General features: G+C 46.1%; 1 protein-coding gene across 3 annotated transcripts in view; it reads left to right on the top strand.

Annotated features, from left to right (window-relative positions):
• The window catches only part of RYR3 (ryanodine receptor 3), a 518005-nt gene that overhangs the window by 406282 nt on the left and 99294 nt on the right, over window positions 1–12429 (top strand). For all 3 annotated transcript variants that reach the window (XM_038579912.1, XM_038579911.1, XM_038579910.1), the window contains exons 50-56: window positions 1576–1716; window positions 3249–3412; window positions 5612–5690; window positions 9348–9437; window positions 10444–10590; window positions 10798–10860; window positions 12259–12334. In XM_038579912.1, the coding sequence (XP_038435840.1) occupies window positions 1576–1716; window positions 3249–3412; window positions 5612–5690; window positions 9348–9437; window positions 10444–10590; window positions 10798–10860; window positions 12259–12334 (760 nt within the window). The remainder of the gene's footprint in view (window positions 1–1575; window positions 1717–3248; window positions 3413–5611; window positions 5691–9347; window positions 9438–10443; window positions 10591–10797; window positions 10861–12258; window positions 12335–12429) is intronic.

Raw genomic sequence — 12429 nt, 5'->3', positions numbered from 1 at the left:
CTTTTGTAAGCTGAGGGCTAACAAGATACAACCCACCATATCAAACCCCTTTTTGAGTCTAGGTTGCAGAGAGTAGATCATTAACTCCTCCAATTTTCTTTGTGATCATGGTATCTCCCCTGCCAGGTAAGTATCCTCCAATTTTCTTTAATTGCTTTCCACTGACTACATGTTATTTAGCAGAAGTTAATGAGGGGGACTTGAATTTTGCACTTTCATGCCTTAATTGGGTTTTCAGAATGTTTTCAATCTCAAAACACTGTCTTTGATTATTCATTTGATTATTCATTCAAATACAGAACCTAAATTGTCCTTTTTCTATTCTGTACTGTTTTGTGCCTTCTTTTTCTATCACAGACCCTCTGTTTTGTTTTTTTACTCTTGTCTCTATTGTCCTTTATCAATGGAAAGTACAGCCACAGAGCTATTTGCAGTCTCCTTCATGATTTTCTCATAAATTACAAAAGTTTTATCACTAGCAAAGGGAGCATCTGGGCCTGGGTGGGAGGGCACACAGTCAACTGCTCCCCACCCCACCCAGGAACAATGATTTTTATCTTTTACCTGTAAGGTACCTGTCATATTTGCATATTCATTGTGTCGGAAATGGCCAGCCACACCTGAAAATTCTGTGTGGTGATGTAACAGAACTTTTCCTTCTTTTCAGAAATAGTCTAAGAAGGATGCCAAGATGCACTTTACTGGAATAAATAGAATTCCCAGAATCCTTTAGTTCAGTCCTCCATCTCCATGCCCTGGAGAAAACAGCTGGCATGTTGTCAGAGACTCCACTTCCCTCCAAGGGTTTGTTCTCTCTAATCTTAATCCCAATAAGTATTCTAGCTGAAAACCATGATTTTCACAGTTCAGCTTGGCATGCTTCTTCAGCAGGCCTGTACGGTCAGCTGGATTCTGGGTCCTGAGGAAAAAGCATCAATAGTACTCAGTAAACTCACTTTTAGGTCTTAGGCTCTTAGGATTTTTCTTAGAGCGGATCCCAACTGCTGGGATGGGATCGTGGGCGTGGTACGTCTGCCCTCTACTGGCCGCATGCCAAACGGTTGTAATGTGGCTGGGCTATCAGAAGGCTGGAGAGAAAAGCAGGGAAAGCCATGAGCAGTAATCACTGTAGAGAAAACCTTCAGACCCACAACATGCTCCCCATCACTCCCACATCAGCATCACTCAGCATCTTCTAGATTTATAAACAAATAGCTCAGAAGAAGTTCTTCCCACCTTCGAGTGCCCAGAATGTTACACAGCAAGGATTTTCAGAGGGTAGTATTTTCTCAGTTGAGATAGAAGCAGTTCTTCTCCATTTCCCGACTGCTGGGAGCACATTACAAGGCCCTGGAATTAACCAGGTGGATTCAGCTCAGGCTAAAACATTTTAGGCAGGCGAGCAGGCCATTCCCAGTGGTGCCCAGGGGCCTCTCCATAGATCACCCAGCTGTTCTAGCTGCTGGTTTCACTCTCATATGGGCTGTCTGCTGTTCTGCTCTCCCCTACGTGTTGTGGATGCCTGTGGATCTTCTCTACCCCACTCACTGGTGCAATCTGGCTCCAACCTCCCAGCTTCTGATGAATCACTATGAACAGTGCTGGAAGTACTACTGCCTGCCTTCAGGATGGGGGAGCTATGGTCTAGCTGTGGAAGAAGAACTGCACCTGACCGAGAAGCTCTTCTGGGGGATTTTTGACTCTCTCTCCCATAAGGTAATGACAGTACCTCCTGAACAAGGAGGGAAGACCTTAATAACCAGTGAATGAATAATCAATGCCTATGAATAATAACAGCTATTAGCCTTTGACACGTGCTAGGGAAGTGCCAGTTACTTCACAAGCATATTACACCAACCATAGCCCCAAGGCTCTAAAATAGGAACGATGCTAACTGTCATTTCACAGGTGAGGAAAAGCCTCAACAGCTGGATAACCTGCCAGATTCACAAAGCTAACACATGGGAAAAAAACTTAGTAAATTATAAAAATATTTCTGAATTTCGGTCTCGATGGCTTATCTGTACCCCCAATCCTTTCCTCCTGACCCTGTGTGGCCCCTGTTAGCCAGCCTTTACCAAGTTGAGATGTAGAGGAGAAACTCCCAACTGCTGCTCTGATGTTGAGATGGGGGGTTTTCGGAAGACCACTTGCCATTCTGAGGAAGGTTCTTAGCAGCCACTCACTTGAGGAGGTTGGTAAAAGCTGAAGGCCTCTGAACCATAAGCCTCTATCCAGGCTGACTCAAGTACAGTTCAAACCTCTACACTTGCCTCCACTCCCCTTAACACAGTTTATTCAGATTTCTGAGGTCGTCAATTTTAAAGGTAGGAAATGAATAGATCTGGTCTTACTGAAGTCTGAAGCCTGTGTAGAGCTCCAGTTGGTGTTCACCTGCACTTAAACCGTCTTGATTCAAGTGCTCCTTTGTTCTGGTGTGAGTAGATCAAAAGCTGTTCCTAACCCCATGTTATTTAACTGAAATCTCTTCTGGGCCCCATTCAAGAAAGAACGGATATGATATTGAGCCGTCTGCTGATGGTAAGACCAGACCAGCTAGTGAGGGGGCTGGCAGGGCCGCTCCTGCCCAATCCACTGACATGGTGGGTCAGTTTCTATAACCATCTATGGCGGACAAGTTTAGAGACCACTGTAACCCTCAGATGGTCTTGCAATGTGATGGGATGAGCACTGGGTGTTACACTATATGTTGGCAAATTGAACTTCAATAAAAACAAAAACAAGAAAGTCTTGCAATGAACTATTTGGAAGAGGATGATCTAAACTTTGATTTAAAGTTTTTGAATTGAGGGGTAGCCTGAGTGGCTCCATCGTTTAGCACTACCTTCAGCCCAGGGTGTGATCCTGGGGACCCAGGATCAAGTCCCATGTCAGGCTCCCTGCATGGAGCCTGCTTCTCCCTCTGCCTGTGTCTCTGCCTCTCTCTCTCTCTCTCTCTCTCTGTTTCTCATGAATAAATAAATAAAATCTTAAAAAAAAATAAAAGAGAGACAGAGATTTTTCAACTCAGAGCAAATGGTGACTTGAGGGCTTTACAGGTTGTCATTTCATCCTCTAAGGATCGCTCAGTTTCCACCAGAAAGTATAAGGATTTACATGTTCCACATTTGAGTTAACTTAGACAAATGCAAGCATGTGATTTTTTCTGCCTAATCAGATGAATGTTTCTGCATGGGTAGCCCTGGTTCTGACCTCTGTACTAACATGGCCTTTGTCTTTCCTCACAGAAGTATGACCCAGACCTTTTCCGAATGGCCCTTCCTTGTCTCAGTGCTATCGCTGGGGCCCTGCCACCGGATTACTTAGATACCAGAATCTCGGCCATGTTGGAGAAACAGATCTCAGTGGATGCAGATGGCAACTTTGACCCCAAACCCATCAACACCACGAAGTGAGTCCAGAATCATCTCTAAGCTGGTCCTGTGTTTTGCCCAGTGGCCAGTGTTTCTCTTTCAGAAGGTGGCAAGAAATGTACACTTGCCTTCCTTTCCTCCTTCCAACACTGCTGATTGTTTCCCTTGACACTACAAGTCACGCCAGACTGCATTTTGTCCTCAACTTCTGAAAGTTTAGTTCATCTATATCTGATTATATACTGTATTATTAAATTCTGTGCTTTTTTTTGGGGAGGGGGGAGTTGGTTTATTTATTACAAGAGATAAATGCTCTCCACAAGTAAATGTTGCCTGAGGCATTGCAAGAACTGCCCTGATAAATGATGCAATTAATTTATTAATGAGTTTTTTGACAAAATCTTCATTCTTTGTGAATTAGACCTCTATAGTTCTAATAGCATCATACATCAGAACAACTCTATAAATAACACTCAGCTGAACTCCAGTAAGACCACAGGGTGTGATGACACAATGGTATGGGGTCCTTCTCTGAAAGACTGGACCCACTCTTTGCCATGCTGGAATTTTGCTGGAATTTTGGAATATCCTTATAATAGTGTCTGTTACTTCCTCTTCCTGGTTCTCCAACATTCCACCCTGGTGATGATTAGGCTCCAGATAAAATATTGAGCAACATAGGCTCAATTTTGTCTTGTGGTGGTTCTTACCTAGTTATGATGATGTGTTGTGGGTCATATAGCCTTCATCTCTAGGTACATTTTAAATGAAGAACTCTAAAATGCTGTAGACTGGGCAGCCCCGGTGGCACAGCGGTTTAACGCCGCCTGCAGCCCAGGGCATGGTCCTAGAGACCCTGGATCGATCCCACGTCAGGCTCTCTGCATGGAGCCTGCTTCTCCCTCTGCCTGTGTCTCTGCCTCTCTCTCTGTGTGTGTGTCTCTATGAATAAATAAATAAAATCGTTTTTAAAAAAATAAATAAATAAAATAAAATGCTGTAGACTGAGCAGTGCAAGCAAGGCCTCATGTAGGAGCCCCCTCGGACTTGAGTTTTGTGGCAGTAGTTCTTATAGGAGACGCATAGCTTGAGCCATTCCTAGGGGCTGTCAGCTTTGATAATGTATAAAATTTATCTTTGGGGAAATTAAGTACACGTTCCATTAGATGGAGCCTTGAGCTGAGTGGATAATAGGAAACAGAATAGAACCAACTGTAAAGAAGAGGTAAGGGGCATGGTAAACCACCAAGCCAGGGCCTGAGAGAAGGCAGGTATGGACTTTGGAGAACCTCACCCTGTGAAAATGTAAATGTGCTGAAGGTCGACAGAAGTTGCCTTCATCAACGCTCTGAGACTCTATATACTAGTCATTGCTTGCTGTTGATGGGTACGGCTCCATGCTGTTTTGAGAATCCTGATTTCTTTACTTATACCTCTGGCATCAGTCTGGTTCCTCGCGTAATATGAGTTACGAGAGCTATGAGCAGAAAAGTACCTTATTGCAAGGATACAGGCTTATTATCAAAACCTAGTGTGAAGCTGACAACCCAGTCCTCAGGAAGGACAGGAAGCAAGGCCGAGTGACCAAATGAATAGCCCTCGGGTAGTATCCGCATGGGATGAGTCCATTCACTACCTTAGTCCCAAACAACCCAAGACTCCAATTCCACGGAGAGTGAGTGTGATTGACCTGGTCAGATGCCCATTCTTGGTGCTTGTTCCCATAAGACTATGGCATGTGAGACTTGTTCCTCAAAGTAAAATGGAAGCACTTTGGCTACCTGAGGGGACAGAGGCTGCCAGGCTAACAGAAACAGTGTCTGCCCTCCTAACCACATCTGTTATTTAAGCATGAGTCCCTGCATCCAGAAAGGTAAATGACCACCACTCTTTGGTAACGTGTGGTCCTCTCTCTACCCATTTCCAGCATTTGCAGATTGGAGCGGTAAGGGGACAGGCAGTGTCCTTGCATAAAGGAATTCTCACTGTGTCACCCAAACAGGTCTGGCCCAGGAGCCAGGGGCACCTGGAGCAGCAGAGGCTCTTGCAGTGACATTCTCTGATTGGACAGGGCATGTGTCTATGAGCCAGCATGGACACGCCGCACCTCTGTGCAGGAAGGTCACTGTCAGGCATCTGACTCCTGACTACTGATTGCTAGTTCTGGCCATCTCTGCAGGACATCCAGCTCAAGCACTCGGGGAGGTTGTAATGTTTCTTTTTTTCTCATTTCACAGTTTCTCCTTGCCTGAAAAATGGGAATACATCGTCACCAAGTATGCTGAGCATTCACATGATAAATGGGCCTGTGACAAGGTAGGGATTATCATCCAACTGACAATTGTCAGGGTGGGGGAAAAACCAACCCAACAGCATTAAAGGGTCCAATCCTAGAAATCTGCCTGATTTGTCTAAGTGACAGACCAGCTGTGCCAAGAGCATTCATTATTTCTGAGCAGCAATTTCCCAGGGTTGGTGGAGGTCAGAGAGATAGGCGGCAGCAATGGTTGGTGCTGCTTTTTGTATTTCTCAAGAAGATGATTGATTCTGGGAGTGTTAACTCCTTTCTAAACATTGCATTTTCTGGAGTTTGCATGAAGCACATGCTTGCGTGGTTTTGACGTAAAGAGATAATGCGGGGCAGGAGGCTTTCATTTAATTCTTTCTTTGAATGTAGCCTTGGAAAGGGGGAAATAAAACTAAAAGCCTTGCCCTTGCATTTTGCCAGCAAACTGAATTTTATCCCAGCGAGGGTACACGTCTTCCTATGGCAGGCAGCAGAACTTCCAGACACTCCCTTATTAATAAGCCTGTCCATCTGGTGTTTAAAATTCCTCACCACATGAGGTCAGACTGCTTAATGAGTTTAATTGCTCTGTCAGCCCTTTAATGCTGGCAGGCAAAGTAGGAGGAATGTGCCAGAGACATACAGGATTCCTGTGGGCAGCTGGTTAAGGATGGGGCCCATTGCTCAGCTGCAGCCTACACCATGTAGCAGTGAACCCCCCACCCCCACCCTGCAAAGCCACAGAAAACCACCTCCAAGCCACAGGCCCTGGAGAGGGGACACCTTGACCACTGGCTCAGCCTCTGTATTGATCTGGGATCTGCTTTTATTTTTTGATCAGTGTCTCTTTGGGACTGCTGATAACCACAATCCTCATAACTGTAGAGTGGGCTCATACCTAGAGCAAGGGTTGGCAGACTTTTTCTGTAAAGGGACAGATAGTAAACACTTTTGGCCTTGTGGGCTAGGCAGTCTCTATTGCAACCACTTGTCTCTGCTGTTGCAACACAAAAGTAGCCAGAGGTGACACATAAATGTAAGAGTGTGCCAGTGTTCTGATAAAACTGTATTTATAAAGCACGGTTGGATGGACTCATTAAAGGGCTCCAGTTTGCTGACCCTTGCTCTAGAAGAAACAATATGCCCATTTGGCCAGCCTCTGACTTAGGGGAAGGGGACACATCCATGAATGGAGCAAGATCCAGTCTCTCACTAAGCCCTATGGATTTTACCTCCTTAGTCCATCTTGAATTGGTGTAGGTCTCTCTGTCTATGTCATGGCTTCAGTCCCAGCTACAGTCATCCCTCACCCAGATGATGGTGATAACATCCTGACTGGTCTGCCCATGTGCATTTTGTCTGTTCTGTTCTTTACGCTGCTGGCAAGTGCTGGTTTCAGTAAGCAGAATGAGTCACATTCTACCACTGTTTGCCAGACCAGCCCTTCTCCTTGTTACAATGCTTTCATAGCTTCTAACCATTTTTAATACAAAGGCCAAAATCCTAAACATGGCCCGACAGCAGATACTACCTCATCTGGCCTCTGCTGCTGTCTCCAACCTCATCTCTCCCTCTGCCTCTGCCCTCCAGCCATAACCCCTTCTTTTAGTGTCTCTGTCTCTCTGTCTCTCTCTTTCTCTTTGTCTCTGTCACTCACACACATACACACACACACTCTACATGAGCCTGAAACCTTTCTTACTCTGAGTCAGGTCCCCATCTGCATCTACACACATGCAAACACCAGTCACCAATTAATTCATCCTTTAAATATCCATCCCAGTGTGAATTCCTAGGACACCTCTTTCCCAGAAGTCTTAGATACTTAGCGCCAATGGTGGCCTGAACTAAAACCCTGGCAGGAAAGCTAGGGAGAGGTAAACAAATGAGCAGGTCTTCTTAGTGTTTTATAGCAGTTTTATATATTTATAATAATTACATGATGATACTAGTTATCAACTATACCTTTCCTCGTGTGGTATTTGGTTAATCTCTCTCTCCTCCACTAGACTTTAAGCTTCACATTTGTAAGAAAACATGCTTGCTCACCATTGCCTAGTGGGCATTGATTATCTAACAAAGGAAAGCCTATTTTCCCCTGCCCACAAAAAGTTCACAGTCTTGTGGGGTGAACAAAATAAGCCTGCCATTATACAGGCTGTTCAATGCTGCAGTGGGTTAGAGTACACAACCCATGAGATAAGTCCTTGCATCAATAGTACGGGTTCAGGAATGCTTGCTTGAGTTGGTGCCATCTATACTATGTGATAAGGGATGGGTAGTTGTTCAGGTCCAGGTCTATGGGAGCAGCAGATGTGAGCAGAGAAGTAAAGAGAGAGTCTGATGGCTCTGGAGAACCATAGTTCAATATGGTGGGATCACAGAGTGGAGCAGAGGAAGAAGGGTGAGAAATGAGTCTAGAAAATTCCAGCAAGATCCCACTCTAGCTTTAGAGGCCACAAAGAGTTTGGGTTTTACCATGATGACAGCTGGGAGTCAGAAAATCTCAAAGCTGTAGAGTACCCTGATCTGGTTGATTTTATAAATATCACCTGACAGTGGTATAGAAAATGAAGTCCATGGAGAGATGGTATGACTCGATGCAGGGAGACCCCATGGGAGCATTTGCAGTAATCTAGGTGAGAGCCGATGGTGGCCTGAACTAAAACCCTGGCAGGAAAGCTAGGGAGAGGTAGACAAATGAGCAGGTCTGGGAAGCTGAACACAGGTGAGAGGGTGCAGAGAAGGGGCTGTCAAGGAAGACTCCCACACATCTGGCATGGAAAGTGAGCATGAGCCAATACTGCTGGCTGAAATGCAGGGAACCCAGGAAGAGGGACCCCTTAGAGGAGTAAAATGCTAGGCTCTGCTTCAGGCATGTGAGGACATACCTGTGGACACCCAAATAGAGCCTAAATAAATTTGGAAATTAGGAAAGAGATCTGGGCTGGAATATGGACTTGAGTTCAGTCTACCTATGGACTGTGGGCCTGGGTTACATATACCAGGGAGGATGTGCCCTAAAAGGTACAGAAGCTTGAGAAACAGACACATTAACAAGTGGGCAGAGGCAGAGATTGAGAAAGATCAGCCCGGAGTCTTTGGGCTGTGAGGTTATGGCAATCAGGCTCATACATACTTCTGTATCTACAGTGCCTGGGACAGAGAGATGCCTACCATAGTAGGCATTCAATTGATGTTTGCTGAATGAATTTTGAAATTCTTAAGCTTCCATGACTGTAGGAGATGTGCACTGCTACAATTCTGCTCTAGGGTTGGTGGGCACACAGTGCAAATCAAGTCAGCCCACTCCAGGCAGTGGGAAGCAAGACCAGTCCTCATGTGCCTTTGGCCTTAACTTCTGTCCCTGCCTGTGGACATGACACACTGGCCTGAGAAGCATTGTTCTCAGGTCTTTTGAAACCTCCTTCTGTCTGAAACACAAGCGAGTAAGCAGCGAGGACAGCAGCTGGAACAAGAAGAAATAAGGGAGCAGAGTTCAAAATTCAGAGGGCAAAGAGCTTGATGGCCTGAAAGGATCAATTAGACATTTTGTAGGGGGTAGTTTTCAAACTCTGCCACATCTCATTATTCCATTTGTTCAGTGACAACAGAAGCTGGGATTTGGGTCATAGAGTGGGGCTCTTTGGATGCCAAGGATATTTGAACTGAGAACATTTCTACAGAGTCAGAATGGATGGAAGTACGGAATTTCCCTGGATGAAAACGTGAAGACCCATCCACTCATAAGGCCTTTTAAGACATTAACAGAAAAGGTAAGAAACTTGCCTCTGGTAGCACTGAGTGGCCATGCTGATTTTCCTTCCTTAGGAATTATATCAGATGGTCATGGGAGCTCAGGGCTCAGCTCATCCTCAGGTTTAAGTAAACTCTTCAGGAGCGCACCAGGGGGCAAGAGCCCCAGGACCAGTTTCCAAGAGCCTAGCTTCATGTTCTGTCTCTTTGGCTCTGAGAACCCACTGGATGGAAAAGCAATGTTCAGCATTTGGATGCTGAGCCAAAATACATTCATAGTTCACTTGCAACAGGACCAGGAAGGGGTTTTGCTGGACTGTTGACAGGGGGAACCTGGGGTTGGGGAATTTCCTAGAGAAAATTCAGATAGAAATGGCTTCCAGTCTCAACAAAGGGAATAGAGAGGAGGGTGCCTAGGGAAATACGGACAGGTCTTTTGGAGTTGTTGCTGCTGCTGCTGCTGTTGTTGTTGTTGTTATTATTATTATTATTATTATTATTATGAAATTTGGTTCAGCTTAACTCCAAATTCCTATTTTGGAATCAATAAGAGTTCTTTTAAGCTGTGGCTTTGGAATATGTGTCATATGTAAAGGACAGCATGCATATCACTGGATGTATGTTGGCCATCTGTAAAGTTGTGTGTAGCTCAAGAGAATTTTAAACCTAAGAAGTTGTACTTTCAAAGCTGAGAGGAGAATTTTGTGCCAATCATTTATACAAGTCCCATCTTAGCTAATAGAACGTGAGGGGTCATTCTCCTATTCTTTCTCCTCTTTATCCACAAACTGGATAATGTCTGGTACATTCCCTCCAAAGGCAGGAGACTGTGGGGTCTTGTACTTGAAAACATCAAAAAGACTGACCTGTTTCAGGTGAGATGATGCAGAGGGCATCTTGACCTTGTGAGAGGAAGCTGGAGTCAGTTGCACCCCTGTGCTCTGTGAGGGCCAACTCCACAGGGAGTCAGGCCGTTGGAGTAGGGGGCATGCTCTGCACATGTCTTCTGCTCGGATTTTCTTCCAGGAGAAGGAGATTTACCGCTGGCCTGCCAGAGAGTCTCTGAAAACCATGCTGGCTGTGGGCTGGTCTGTGGAGAGGACCAAAGAGGGAGAGGCCCTGGCTCAACAGCGGGAAAATGAGAAACTTCGGAGCGTGTCCCAGGCTAGCCAGGTATGACCACATGCCTGAGGCCAATACTGGGCCAGTAAGAGTCCCCAGAGAACCTAGGAAAACTCTCCCTGGGGCGTCAGGGGTGAGGACCACCAACAGTGAACCCTGAGGACCTGTCAAGAGTACACCTCTGGCCACCAAAGTCAGGACACCCATAAAAGCAAGGAAGATCGTGGCAAACCCACTGACTCTGTCTTGCTTTCCTAGGGCAACAGCTACAGCCCTGCCCCCCTGGATCTCTCCAACGTGGTGCTTTCCAGAGAGCTCCAGGTAAGTGTTGGTATTTCCACAACAGCATATCTTGCTTCCTTAACTCCCCTAAGTGCAGGGGCCTATTATCCTCCAAAGAGGTTTGGTTTGGTTTTGTTTTTTAAAGAGGTTGAGGAACGGGGAGAAGAATGCCTAAAACATATCACCACTGAAAGATCAGAATTGAAGAAAGTCGGGATCCCTGGGTGGCGCAGCGGTTTGGCGCCTGCCTTTGGCCCAGGGCGCGATCCTGGAGACCCAGGATCGAATCCCACGTCGGGCTCCCGGTGCATGGAGCCTGCTTCTCCCTCTGCCTGTGTCTCTGCCTCTCTCTCTCTCTCTCTCTCTCTCTCTCTCTCTGTGTGTGACTATCATAAATAAATAAAAATTAAAAAAAAAAAAGAATTGAAGAAAGTCACACTAGGCAGGGGCCCCAGGGCAAGTCTCAGAAGAATAAACCAGTTTTTTAAGAAGGCCAGGCTTTCCACATGTTCCAGGGATGTCATAACAGGTGACGCCTCAATAAAAGGAGGAGAAAACAGCAAATGACTCTGTCAACACACAGAATGAACAACTAGGAGAAAACTAATAAGGGCTAGGAGGAAACCTGAGGCGAGGTCTCTGGGTAGGGTGGGGGTACTTCCCTTATCCCAGGCATGTAGTGCCAGCCAGCACATAAGGATGCTTGTGGGGCCCACCGTGGGTTCACTCGGGTGCCCCATGATGGTGCAGAATTTAGGGGCACAGAACCCAGAGGATGAAGTGTGAAGCTAGAGGCTACTTCCTACCACCCCCAACCCCCACCCCCAAGCCCCTCCCATCACCCAGGCCCGTCCCATGCTCATCCATGGCCAGTTACTCCTCTGTCCATCAGACCAACCCTTTGGACCTTAGAGAAGGTTTCTTTCCAACACCCACCTTTCATTCCAGGTCGCTGCTTTATGCCCTTATAAAAGATTAATTCTAATTGAGGAATCTTATTTGCAGTCATTTTCTCCAAAGTGTGATTATTCTTTAGTTTACTCAGCTAGAGGCCTTTGGGGCTCCTAGATCTTTGCTGGACTCCCACTTCCATCCCCCTGTCTCAGGCCAGGGATAAAATACTGAACTCCTTTGACAAACTAAGTGCCACCAGAACGTGGTTTCAAATGGAAATGCGTGTTTATCATAAATGCCTCAAACTACCAGGATCATATGTTACAAGGGAAGGACAGAATTTGAAATTGTTTTCTGTGTGCATGGGACACTATAAAACTAACAAGGTGCATAAGCACAGACTAATCAATGACGGGAGATGCTCAACGATGTGCCCTTCGCATCGGGTGGTGCCTGGTTCCCGAGGCTGCCTGAAATAGCCAGCAGAGGGGAACCACTCTTCTTTGCTTGTTGTCTGACTGTTGTCTCCTTGGTGGGACCCAGGGGATGGTGGAAGTCGTGGCTGAAAACTATCACAACATCTGGGCCAAGAAGAAGAAGCTGGAACTGGAGAGCAAAGGTGAGCCAGGTTCATGTACCCCCTGCAGAAGGAGAGCGGGGAGGGGGGGGTGGGGGGGGGCAGGTATGTTTTCCAGAGGTGCCAAGGAAGGGCCA

The sequence above is a fragment of the Canis lupus genome, chromosome 30 (assembly GCF_011100685.1).
Source record: "Canis lupus familiaris isolate Mischka breed German Shepherd chromosome 30, alternate assembly UU_Cfam_GSD_1.0, whole genome shotgun sequence".
Lineage (NCBI taxonomy): Eukaryota > Metazoa > Chordata > Mammalia > Carnivora > Canidae > Canis > Canis lupus.
The sequence above is the reverse complement of the archived record's forward strand: the minus strand, read 5'-3'. Positions and strand labels throughout refer to the sequence as shown.